At 46.9% G+C, this 12,686-nt stretch overlaps 1 protein-coding gene across 1 annotated transcript in view; it reads right to left on the reverse strand.

Annotated features, from left to right (window-relative positions):
• WASL (WASP like actin nucleation promoting factor) overlaps positions 1-11,860 on the reverse strand; it is a 69,554-nt gene extending 57,694 nt beyond the window's left edge. The window contains exon 1 of the mRNA XM_038752102.1: positions 11,511-11,860. Coding sequence (XP_038608030.1) covers positions 11,511-11,630 — 120 coding nt within the window. The 5' untranslated portion in view covers positions 11,631-11,860. The remainder of the gene's footprint in view (positions 1-11,510) is intronic.
• Positions 11,861-12,686: the final 826 nt, after the last annotated feature.

Below are 12,686 nucleotides of genomic sequence, written 5' to 3' on the forward strand. Positions count from 1 at the left end.
TCTCTGTGCCAGGCACCGAACTAAGCGCTGGGATAAATACAAGCAAATCAGGTGGGTCACAGTCCATTGTCCCACATGAGGCTCAGAGTATTAACCCCCATTATACAGATGAGGTAACAGACATGGAGATGTTAAGTGACTTGCCCAAGGTCACACAGCAGTCAATTAGCAGAGCCAAGATTAGAACCCAGGTCCTTCTGATTTCCAGGTCCGTACTCTATCCACTAAACCATATTCCTTCTCAACTGACTTGGTTCGTTGTCTTTTGTGACATAACAGAGTAACTCTCATGGATAGCAAAATTTTACTGTAGCAAATAACTGTCTTCTTTCTTCAATCACCATCAGTGGTATTTATTGCTTCTACATCGAACTGCCCTGGGACTCATCAAATGAATGTCGGTTGGCCTTAAACTTATGAGAGGATCTACTCTAAAGAAGAAAATCTGCTTCTCTACCCCTTCCCAATTTTTTTCGGGTTGCTATTCATGAATCAAAATTACCTTCCAAACAACCAAGCAAAACACTGTCCCTGTTGAGTAGTGTTTTCACATCCCTCTTTACCTAAAGATTTAAGATCCCATTCTTAAAAAATGAAGAGCAGACTCTGACATCTATCCTACCATGAGGATAGATGATCTCCAAAAACAAAGCATCTTCATGGTAATAAACACATTTGAGAAATTGTTGTCTCAAAAATGTGAACTCTACGAAACAACAAAGCAGTTGGCTCTCTAAAATGCTCTTAACTTCCACAATTTCACATCCCACAAGGTTCTACAACACTTTTCTAATTATGAAAAGAATGAGGCTAACAGCCCAGATGATCAAAATTCAGCACAGAAAACAGCATAAGCTGTGGCCACGTACACATCACTTTTCAAGCACCGATCTTATGGCATTTGTCCACTGGTGAGTCTGAAGCTTCCGATCCTAAAGCAGACAAATACAGAATATCAAATAATACTCTCTAAGCAACAGCTTTGGGTGAGAAACAAAATTTCAGAGGGGGCGGGGGGCAAATATAAGCCTAGAAAACAGAGTACAACTAAGAGAGGGGGGTGTTCAAAGTCCAACCAGTGAAGAGAATGATTTACAGTCCACTCTCAATTAGCTGCACTAATGTAGGGGAGTAGTAGTGTGGATAATTAAATTGAGAATGATCCCAAAACTCTCCCACTCATCACAGTCCCAGGTGGATTCCATCCCCAACCACTCAGGTCAAAAGACATTTTCTCACCAATTCCCATGCTCCTAGGAGCTCCCTGGGAGCATAGTAGATAAGGGGCTGACTGGGCCTGGAAGCACTGAGTCCTGGGTAAAGAGATAAATGTCATATAGATGACCTGCAGACAATCATTCATTCATTCATATTTATTCAGCGCTTACTGTATGCAGAGCACTGTACTAAGCACTTGGGAAGTACAAGTTGGCAATATATAGAGACAGTCGCTACCCAACAGCGGGCTCACAGTCTAGAAGGGGGAGACAGCCAACAAAACATAGTAACAAAATAAAATAAATAGAATAAATATGTACAAATAAATAGAGTAATAAATACATAAAAACATTTATACATATATACAGGTGGTGTGGGGAAGGGAAGGAGGTAAGGCGGGGGGATGGGGAACGGGAGGAGGGAGAGAGGAAGGAGGGGGCTCAGTCTGGGAAGGCCTCCTGGAGGAGGTGAGCTCTCAGCAGGGCTTTGAAGGGAGGAAGAGAGCTACCTTGGCGGATGTGCGGAGGGAGGGCATTCCAGGCCAGGGGGAGGACGTGGGCTGGGGGTCGACGGCGGGGCAGGAGAGAAAGAGGCACAGTGAGGAGGTTAGCAGCAGAGGAGTGGAGGGTGTGGGCTGCGATGTAGAAGGAAAGAGGGGAGGTGAGGTAGGAGGGGGAGAGGTGATGGAGAGCCTTGAAGCCGAGAGTGAGGAGTTTTTGCCTGATGCATAGGTTGACTGGTAGCCACTGGAGATTTCTGAGGAAGGGAGTAACATGCCCAGAGCATTTCTGGACAAAGACGATCTGGGCAGCGGCGTGAAGTATGGATTGAAGTGGGGAGAGACAGGAGGATGGGAGATCGGAGGAGGCTGATGCAGTAATCCAGACGGGATAATCAGGGGTTTCCTGAACCATACAGGGAAAGTGTGGGCAATCAACAGGGGAAAATGCTTGTTTAGGAGGGTGAGAAAGATTACTTTGACTCTTCCCTGAAAAAAAGTGAGAAATCAGGTTTAAGAAGCTAGAGCTAGAAATGTTCAATGTGTATCCTCCCCTACCACTCCTCACCACAGGAAAGCAATTTTGAAATTGGAGAATGTAGAAAAGGGATGGACTTAATGCTGTGAATATAAAAGCTGAGGATTTTATAGGGAAGCGCAATACAAATGGACTTTCGGTGACCAGAGCAATAGAAAGTAATCTATTCAGTAGAGAATAATGAGAAAAAGGAAAAGGAAAATCAAAATAGTTTGGGAAAGATAAACAATACTATGTTTGGGCTTCTTGTGCGATAAAGTCCTTTAAAAATCCGAGGTGGGGCTCTTCTCCTTCCCACTGACCACCAGAGGATGATGTTTGACCTTCCTGCAGTGGCTTCCCATGGCCTAAAGCACTCCTAGCTGGATTTCTCTACAGGGGCTTCCAGGGACTGCTAAGAAGGCAAGCCACACTGATCAGGTACTTCCTCCTGCTGACCACCACAGAAAGGAAAGGAAACCTTCTGCGAGCCACAAGTTTGGGAGAAGGAGAAGTGACACCACTAGCAAAGCAGATTCCAAGGAGATGGGGGAGAGGAGAATGAGACAATAATCACGGTTTCCCTCCTCAGCACTGAGCACTTCAAGAAAAGAAGCCTCGCTTGCCCATTGGGCTTACCTGCCTCCATATGACATGAGGGCGATTGGAACATTATGAAAACACAAAGATCCACCACTTGGAGAGATTCTGCAGTCCCAAGAGGCAGTATGGATCTATGCTTGTTCATTCCACTTTAAAAAAACAAGTCGATTAAAAGAACTGATTTGAGAACTGTCGGTATTTCTATTTGCATAAATCTTCTCTCCGTAAATTTTAAGTTCCTTGAGGGCCAGTATGTGTGTTTTATTAACCTTACTGAAATCTCCCCTGTGTTAAACAAGTGAACCCTTCATAAATGCTCATGAGGATAAAGACAAAGAACATAAAGTACAGTTACTAATGCTTCTCAGGCATATAGAGTTGCCTTTTGTATAGTTTTTAAAGACGATGCCAATAATGGTGAATTTTATCCATGGTTGTGAATGTGGACCAAAATGCCAATCCAGGATATAAAAAGACTGTTCCCAGTTGTATTGCTGGGTTTTCAGTTCACAGCACTTGACACAGTTTCAGTTTTGCCTCAAGCTCACAAACCTCTCACAGCTTCTGGTCAAAAAGCCACTTCTGTCTTTGCTGCGGTGTGCCAGCCTGGTCTGGCTACCACCAGTGGTCTCTCAACATTCCCAGACATCTAAATGGAGAATCAACATTTTGATATCTAAACCACCTTTAACAGAAAGCCAGCCAACAACTACCAGGTTGCCTAAACGGATGATGCCTCTGCTTTTGTTTCATATGGTGGGCTGGTTCATAACTGAAGGACACTATTCTAAAGGAAATTTTGGCTGGTTCATACCTGCAGCATACTATTCTAAAGAAAACTGCCTATTAATAAGCAGATTTTAAAGTCACAGTAGGGAGCTACAATGCCTTTCCAAATATCTTCTGCTTTTCTAAACCCCTTGGAAAACTGGATGAAATTAGCCCCATATATAATTGTGTGTGTGCGTGTGTGTGTGTGTGTCTGTTGCACCTATTATAATGTGCATACTCCCTCTGTTACTTCATCCCTAGTCTCAGCCTGCTCATCAGAACCTTCCCTCTACTTTAGTTCTTGCTCTTTTATTGAGATCTTTTTCTGAAAGGGCTGTTTTCTACTTTAAGCTTTTCTTCCCATCACCTATACAAATTACCAAAACTTAAAACAAAAAGGATTTCTCTAAAGCAAAGGACAGAGGAGAAAGAGGAACCATCCCTGCTCCAGAAGATGACCAAAGTATTCATTGACATTAAAGAGCTGAGTGTGTTAATGCCCATTCCTTACAGCCTGCATTGGCCACTAGCCCATCTCCTCATGATTTGTTTCACACTCTCCCTCATCTTTCTTCAGGTTCACACTTGTGCCACCAATGTGGCATGAGCTGAAAGAAACTGACACTACCCTACTGCTATCACCATGGGCCTGACCTCTAAGATGATTAAGGATACTGCAGTGTTTGGTTTGGGTTGTTTTTTTTTGTCTTATGGCATTTGTTAAGTGCTTGTTATGTGCCAGGCACTGAACTAAGTGCTGGGGTAGATAAGGTAATCAGGTTGGACAGAGTCCCTGTCCTACATGGGGCTCACAGTCTTAATCCCCATTTTACAGATGAGGTAACAGAGGCCCAGAGAAGTGACTTGACCAAGGTCACCCAACAGGGAAGTGGCGGAATCAGAATTAGAATCCAGGTCCTTTGACTTTCAGGCCTGTGCTCTTCCCACTAGACCATACTGCTTCTCAAAAGGGCTGCCAGGGAGGAAATTGGAAAGTGAAGCCAACAGCTAAATAGGATTTAGGAAAGACTTCTTTTACAAGACTTGACTTCCACCTCTCTTCACGTAAATTTGCACATGATTGGAGTTAGTTCTTCTGACACGTAATTAAGAAGTTGTTGTACGGAGGTAAATATTCACAAGGAGAGGGTCTAGTCAGGGAATCCAGGAGTCACCTTTTCGGAGGTTTTGTTCTTTGAAATCTAATACAAAAGGAGTCGGGGAAATTTGTCTGGCACCCTATAAGAAATGGGTTAGGCAGTCAAAGAAGAAATGTTAATGCGCTTGACAAAAAGATATCTGTAAATTCATTCATTCAATCGTATTTATTGAGCATTTACTGTGTGCAAAGCACTGTACTAAGTGCTTGGGAGAGTACAATACAACAATAGACACATTCCCTGCCCACAACGAGCTCAGAGTCTCTCAATCCATTATGTCTCGCTCAGATTTTGGCTCTCGTCATAAGTTGATTTTTTGGGGGGGGTTTGTGGTTTTGAACTTCTTTTGAAAATTCTTTACTTTCAATTTTGTTCAAAATATATGGGAAAAAAATCAGAAAGAATAAATATTTTCAGTAGTTGAAATACATTTGAATCATAGTAATATTTACCCAAAATCTGTCACACTGAGCAACTTGGCTTAATAAGGCTCTCCAGTGCCACAGAGGAATGCAGGGTGCTGCATGACACAGTAAACCCTTCCAGGGCAAGTGTGGGAACGACTGAGCTGATGCCTTTTAGGACAAAGTGAAGAAAATGCAAAAGGGACTGGAATTTCTTGGCCACAATCTTGCATCACACCTAATAAGCCAAATAACCTTATTTTAATTCTCAGAAATTTTCAGTCTGAATTACTGCTTTGAGGGCTCATGAGATTCATTCTTCGGCAGGCAGAATCCAGCCAGCCAAATGATTAAATGTGGCCCAGCTCGGACCGGCCGCTTCTCCTTTTGACAGCTTCTACCTTGGCTCTGGGCCAGCGGCAGATGAGTTAGTAGCCCCCCAGCATGCAGTCCATGAGTCCAAAAACAGCAGTTAGGAAGGCGTGAATGACCAAGTGTATCCACAACTGTTTCAGAGTCACCAAGGAGCCACTTTGGGCAAAAAGAAGAGGTGCACCTACATCTGTCTTTCTATTTTTTTTTATTTGGGGTGGGGGGGGGTATCTGTTAAGCACTTACAGGGTGCCAGGGACTGTACTAAGCACTGGGGTAGACAGGAGATAACCTGGTTGGACACAGCCCCCATCCCTCACAGACTTCACATTTTTAATCCCCATTTTACCAGTGAGGTGACTCAGACACAGAGAGGCTAAATGACTTGCCCAAGGACACACAGCAGACGAGTGGTGGAGCCGGGATTTAGAACCCAGGTCCTCTGACTCCCAGGCCCATGCTCTTTCCACTAGGCCAAGCTGCTTCTCCTCTTTCACCAGCCTGTTATGTGCTTAGTGGCCTGAGAGCAATCAATCTGTGAGCCATAAAAGTTGTCCACCCCTGTATCACAGTAAGCAAGAAAAAAACAATTTCCCTCCAGAATTTATTCACGATATTGAGGGTCTCAATAATGGTGGATACAGTAATAACTATTACATGCAATATATTAATTTAAGATAAAGTACTTTCCCTTGAAATGGATCTAAAGGAAGTTAATGCCCTGACTCGCAACGAAACCAGAAATGCCAAATTTAAGAAATAATTCCGTGCTATGAGTTGTCTCTCCACAATGATAGAAACCCCATTCCTATTTGCCGTACTCTTAGAGAGCTTCATCAAATTAATCTTCTCCACTGACATGAGTATTACGGAAAGTATTGTTCAGCTGGTAAAACACAGATCAAACAGCAGAGCTTTGAATAGAACTAGGATCGGCAGTGGAGTCATTAACAAGGCCCCTGAAGGCTACAGGGCAAAGTTGGTTGGGACTTTCCTCCCGGAAGTTATGCTGCAGAGGGAAGGATTGTGTGTGGAAGGACTTGAAGAACGAGTATTGGGAATTATGTCAGTCCAAAGGTTCGGGCTCACTTTAGCCACATTCCCCATGGAAGGGCGACCAGGTTGAATCTTGTCAGATAGACAGGTTAATGGCCCTCAGTGTGGAGGATGGCTCCCTGAGGCTGCTATCCCAATCCACTGGCAATTCTATTCCTCCTCGTGTGCTCCAGAGTCCACACTTAAGCGCATGCCCCCCCACAAAAAGTCATTCACCAACACCAGATCTACTTTTGGAGGAAAAATACTATTTTAAAATTTGTACTTAATACACATTATCCCCAATTCTGTATAGACTAGGGTCATACCAATGTGTTGGCTTGCAAGACACTGGGAATCAATTCCTCACAGGGTTCAAGAGAGTTCAGTATTGCTATCGGTCCAATTCCTGCCTTCATATGAATCCGCATATGGGTAAAGCAATGGGTAGACGAGGACGTCAGCAAAGGTCAAATCTTGCACTTCACATTAAAATGGGAAACTAGCTATACATTTCCGGATTCCAGTCAGCTACCCTGTTAAATAGCTTCAGATATTTCATTGTTACTTTATGATAAACTAAGTTAATCAGCTTCTAAATTAATACTAATTTTGGTAATAGGTAGAGCATATTTTAGAGCAATTTCTCAGCTTCAGTGTCTCCAAAATGAAACAGCCCAATAAAACTGATCAGTCCAGAGTTTTTTTTAAAAGCAACAAACTTCTATAACTGAAAAATTAGCAACTATCATATCATGCCGTGTTTCTTAAAAGCTCCAAACTTCTATATCTGGAAAGTTAAAAACTCTCCTATCGTGCATTATTTTATAACTAAACTGCACATCTTCAAATACTGCCAGTTGACCCATAACATGATGGCATGATGATGGCATTTAAGCAGTTACTAGATGCCAAGGACTGTACTAAGCCATGGAGGGACACAGATAATCAAGCCCCCATGCCACATGGGCTCGCAGGCTATGTAGGAGGGAGAACAGGTACTGAACTTGGAGTAGTAATAATAATAATAACAATAATGATGGCATTTTATTAGGAGTAGTAATAATAATAATAACAATAATGATGGCATTTATTAAGTGCTTACTATGTACAAAGCACTGTTCTAAGCGCTGGGGAGGTTACAAGGTGATCAGGTTGTCCCACGGGGGGCTCACAGTCTTAATTCCCATTTTACAGATGAGATGATAGGCACAGACTGTGCCTTCTAGACTGTGAGCCCACTGTTGGGTAGGGACCGTCTCTATATGTTGCCAACTTGTACTTCCCAAGCGCTTAGTACAGTGCTCTGCACACAGTAAGCACTCAATAAATACGATTGAATGAATGAACAGAGAAGTTAAGTGACTTGCCCAAAGTCACAAAGCTGACAATTGGCAGAGCTGGGATTTGAACCCATGACCTCTGACTCCAAAGCCTGTGCTCTTTCCACTGAGCTATGCAAGAGTTTGAATATCCAAATTCACAAGCTAAATGTAATGCAATATCCAGGGGCCTACATTTTCCATCACCAGCTGAGGAAAGGTGATGTCTGAGCTGGCTACCAAGAGAGGACCCATTTGGACATCTGGCTCCTGCTGCCGCTCCCACCACCCCTGCAAAAGGGTGATCACAGTTTCGGGGATTTGTTCCCTCAACAAAAAGGGAAGGAACAGGAACACAGATGGACTCTGAGCAGGAGAAGAAAGCAACAGACTCAGGCTCCATACTCCGAGGGTGAGTGAAGGGAATTGTACGCCAATGGAAATATGGACAACTGGCAACAAACCAGAGGTGAACAGAAAGTTGACTGCCACTGCAACAGCCGAGTTCAGGTGCTCGTGACGGCCTTTCCCCACCAAATTTTATTAGCTGGTCACATACTTGCAACTCCCCATTGCACACTGCCTGTTCTCTTTTCCTGTAAAACTATACCAAACAACAGGGGTGCTTGCCCTGCTCTTGTCCCTGTTCCTGGCAGTGCTCTAGCAGTAATCCTACCTTTGTCCCTGCCCATGCTCTCTCCAGTCAGACTCTGTGGAGACACAGAGTCTCCACAGCCAGGTGCTTAGTGATTTCAGGTTCTCAAGCCCCAGCCATCCTGCTTTCCAGCCCCCTCCACTTCCTTCTCATTGCTCGTCTTTCTCCTTGCCCCTCCCATGACCCAATTCTCTTAGCCAGAAGGCTTGGAGCTGATGCACTCTATATGGATGTGCAATTGAGGTATCTATCTACTTACAGCAGATAGATGGTCATGGTTACTAGCTACTGGCTTTGTTCATGCCATTTCTGGGCCTGTTGTTGCTATCATATTTTAGCAAATGCCTAAAAAAGGCACCTTTTTTTAACACGAGGAAAAGAAAATCTAAAATGTTAACCCCCATTAAATGAGGACTTTACCAACATTAATTCAATCTTTTCAGCAACTCTTATGTGGTAAGAAATGGAATCTGGTTCCGGTACACTATTTTGGAAGACGTACCAGTCTTAGACCTGGACCTTACCTATGTTAAATGATAGGGCAATTTAGAAGCTGGGAACCGAACTCCTCACGAGCCACTAGTTTAGCCATTGAACTGCGCTTCCTTTCGGGACAGCAATCTTTTTTTCAGAGAAGGACAAATTTGGAACTTGAAAGAGGCAGGTTGTAATAAGCACTGGTGATCTCACAATAAATTACTTTGCCTACTTGTATTATAATGCAATTTCCTTCCTGTTTAAACTTAATTGTGTTTGGTATGTAAAACATTGTCCAATTACTTCCTTTACAAATCATGTTGTGTGTCCGATACCATGGTTTTTATCGAATTTAAAGGCATATTCCCAACACTATTAATAATCTTGAGGAAGATGGCATGGACTTCTTCAAATCCTAAATGATGAGAAGTTCAACGAATGGTGCATTTTTATGTTTGGCTGTGCTCCACGCAAGACAAACTTGCCCCCTAATGCCGCTTTCTGAAATTAAGGTCAACCAAAAGACAACTAAGAATGTTATTTCTGAGAACTTATTCAACAGAGGCAACCCAAAATAATCCTTTTCAAACCTGGCTGGGAGGCACAAACAATCTAAAAATCTGGGGGTCGCACACTCCCGTGATTTGGGGCAATTTACACTACTCTACCTTACTTCACCTTGAGCTTGTAAAGTCCACATTTTGCTTGGAGACCTGTGTGGCCCGACGATCTTTCTTAAGAGTTAAAATACGTGCCCACAAGATAGAGAAGCACCTCCAATCTGACCAAGGAGGTCCAACCTGTAAAGGCCACCTGCAGCGCATTGGGTGGACTCGGGGGAAGAGTTAACGATTAATCTGATAACATTCCTACGAGGTGCCCATCCCGATGTGTTCTGCGGGCAGGTTCAATCCGGCCTTTTCCCAGGGAGGTTGCGGCAACCAGCCGGGATTGCTAAATCCCCCTCCGGGTCGATCTGAACGGATCCGGTCACGCAATCGAGGTCCTGCAATCGAGGTCCTGCTCGGGGTGGGGATAACAAGGTGGGGATGAAAAGGGGGCCTGGAAGAGCCTCTGTCTTTGGAAAAAAACCACGGGGGCCGGCATCCCCGGGCCCCCACGGCTCAGACCAGGCCTCCCCGGCGGCAGCTGCCAAAGCCGCGAAGGTTTCCGTCAACAACACACATTCCCCTTCTCCCTGCTCAACGGGTCCTTCCCAACCGGCCATCCATTCATTCAATCGTATTTATTGATCGCTTACTGTGTGCAGAGCCCTGGACTAGGCGCTTGGGAAGTACAAGTTGGCAGCATACAGAGACGGTCCCTACCCAACAGCGGGCTCACAGTCTAGAAGGGGGAGACAGACAACAAAACATATTAACAGAATAAAATAAACAGAATAAATATGTACCCCTCTGCCCCCAACACTGGGCATCTGGGGGAGGGGTCGGTCTGGGAGAAGGACCGGGCCTGGGAGAGGCTCCTCCTGCACCGGGGAGCGGCAGCATTTCCTGCCTTCCCAGTTTTTCCTCCTCCTCCTCTCCTGCTGCTTTATTTTATTTTGTATGTTTGGTTTTGTTCTCTGTCTCCCCCTTCTAGACTGGGAGCCCACTGTTGGGTAGGGACTGTCTCTACGTGTTGCCGACTTGTATTTCCCAAGCGCTTAGGACAGTGCTCTGCACACAGTAAGCGTTCAATAAATACGATTGATTGATTGATTGCTGCTGCTGGAGACCCAGGAACCGGCGCCGGCCTGGTGTGCCAGGGCCCTGCCCTGCGGCCGGCCTGGCAGTGGGGGTGGGAGTGGTGGGGGGCTGCGGGGTAAGGGGATTCCCGGCCGCCCTTCCTCCGTTCCCGGGGGGCGGGATCCGATCCCGATCCCGGCCCCAGGCCCGGACAGGCCCCGCCAAGAAGCCTGCGGCCTGTTTATTTTATTTTATCAGTATGTTTGGTTTTGTTCTCTGTCTCCCCCTCTTAGACTGTGAGCCCACTGTTGGGTAGGGACTGTCTCTATATGTTGCCAACTTGGACTTCCCAAGCGCTTAGTCCAGTGCTCTGCACACAGTAAGCGCTCGATAAATACGATCGATTGATTGATTGACCCCGGGGGCCGGAGGGAGCGGGGACGGGGTCTCCCCCTTTTAGACTGTGAGCCCACTGTTGGGTAGGGACTGCCTCTAGATGTTGCCAACTTGGACTTCCCGAGCGCTTAGCGCAGTGCTCTGCACCAAGTAAGCGCTCGATAAATACGATCGATTGATTGATTGACCCCGGGGGCCGGAGGGAGCGGGGACGGGGTCTCCCCCTTTTGGACTGTGAGCCCACTGTTGGGTAGGGACTGCCTCTAGATGTTGCCAACCTGGACTTCCCGAGCGCTTAGCGCAGTGCTCTGCACACAGTAAGCGCTCGATAAATACGATCGATTGATTGATTGACCCCGGGGGCCGGAGGGAGCGGGGACGGGGGGCCGCACTGACCACACATTTCTTGCCGAGGAAGGCGAACAGGGCCTCGTTCTCCTGCGGGGTGAGCAGCAGGGAGCCCACGTTGGTGACCCTCCGCGGCGGCGGCGGCTGCTGCTGCGGCCCGGTGCTCATGCTGGGGCCGGCGGCGGGGCTCGGGGGAGCCCCAGGCGCGGGAGGAGGCGGCCGTGTCCTCCGGAGATCGGACGGACGGACGGACGGAGAGGGCCCCGGCCCCGCGCGGTGACAGCGGCGGAGAGGCCGGTCAGAGCCGCAGCATCGCGCCGGGGGTGGGGGGCGGGGGGAGCCAACGGGGAGGAGCCTCCGGCCGGGAACAAAAAGGCAGGCAGCGAGGACGGACGGACGGCCTTCCGGATCGCCGTCTCCTCCTCCTCCTCCACCGGCGGCCGCGGCGCTAACCCTCCGCCGCCGCCGCACCAGCCAACATGGCAGCGCGAGAGAGAGAGAGAGAGAGAGGGCGGGCGAGACCACAGGAAACCCGGCGGGGAGGCGCGCTCCGGAAACGGGAGGCGGCGGCGGCGGACGCACGCTACCGAGACAAGCCGCCCCCCCCCCCCCCACGGTTGGGTCCTTAATCGGCCGTCCCCCTGCCAGCCCGAGGCCCACTCCCAAATCGGGCCCTCTGAGAGGGCCTGCGAGGGAGAGGGGCTTCCTCACGTTGCTGGGGCAACGGGGACCCCTTCCCCTAACAACCCCCCAGCCCCCCCCCAAAAAAATCTCCGCACCCTTCCAAAAAGGAGGACGATTCCCCAGCGGGACTCATTGTATTGATTCTTTCAGTTGGCAGCCGGTCTCCGTGTGAGCCCCGCTGTTGGGTAGGGACCGTCTCTATGTGTTGCCGACTTGTACTTCCCGAGCGCTTAGTACAGTGCCCTGCACACGGTAAGCGCTCAATAAATACGACTGAGTGATTGTCCCCAGAAAGCCTTGAGGGACTCTGGGAGATTTTCTTTAGGGAGATATATGTGTGTGTGTGTATATATATGTGTGTGTGTATGCACATATATGTGTATATTTTCACACATGTGTGTGTATATATAGGCACATATGTATATGTAATAATAATAATGGCATTTGTTAAGCACTTACTATGTGTATGTATATATGTGTGTATGCACATATATGTGTATATTTGCACGCATGTGTGTATGTATAGGCACATATGTATAT

Source organism: Tachyglossus aculeatus, chromosome 10, assembly GCF_015852505.1.
Source record: "Tachyglossus aculeatus isolate mTacAcu1 chromosome 10, mTacAcu1.pri, whole genome shotgun sequence".
Classification (NCBI taxonomy): Eukaryota; Metazoa; Chordata; class Mammalia; order Monotremata; family Tachyglossidae; genus Tachyglossus; species Tachyglossus aculeatus.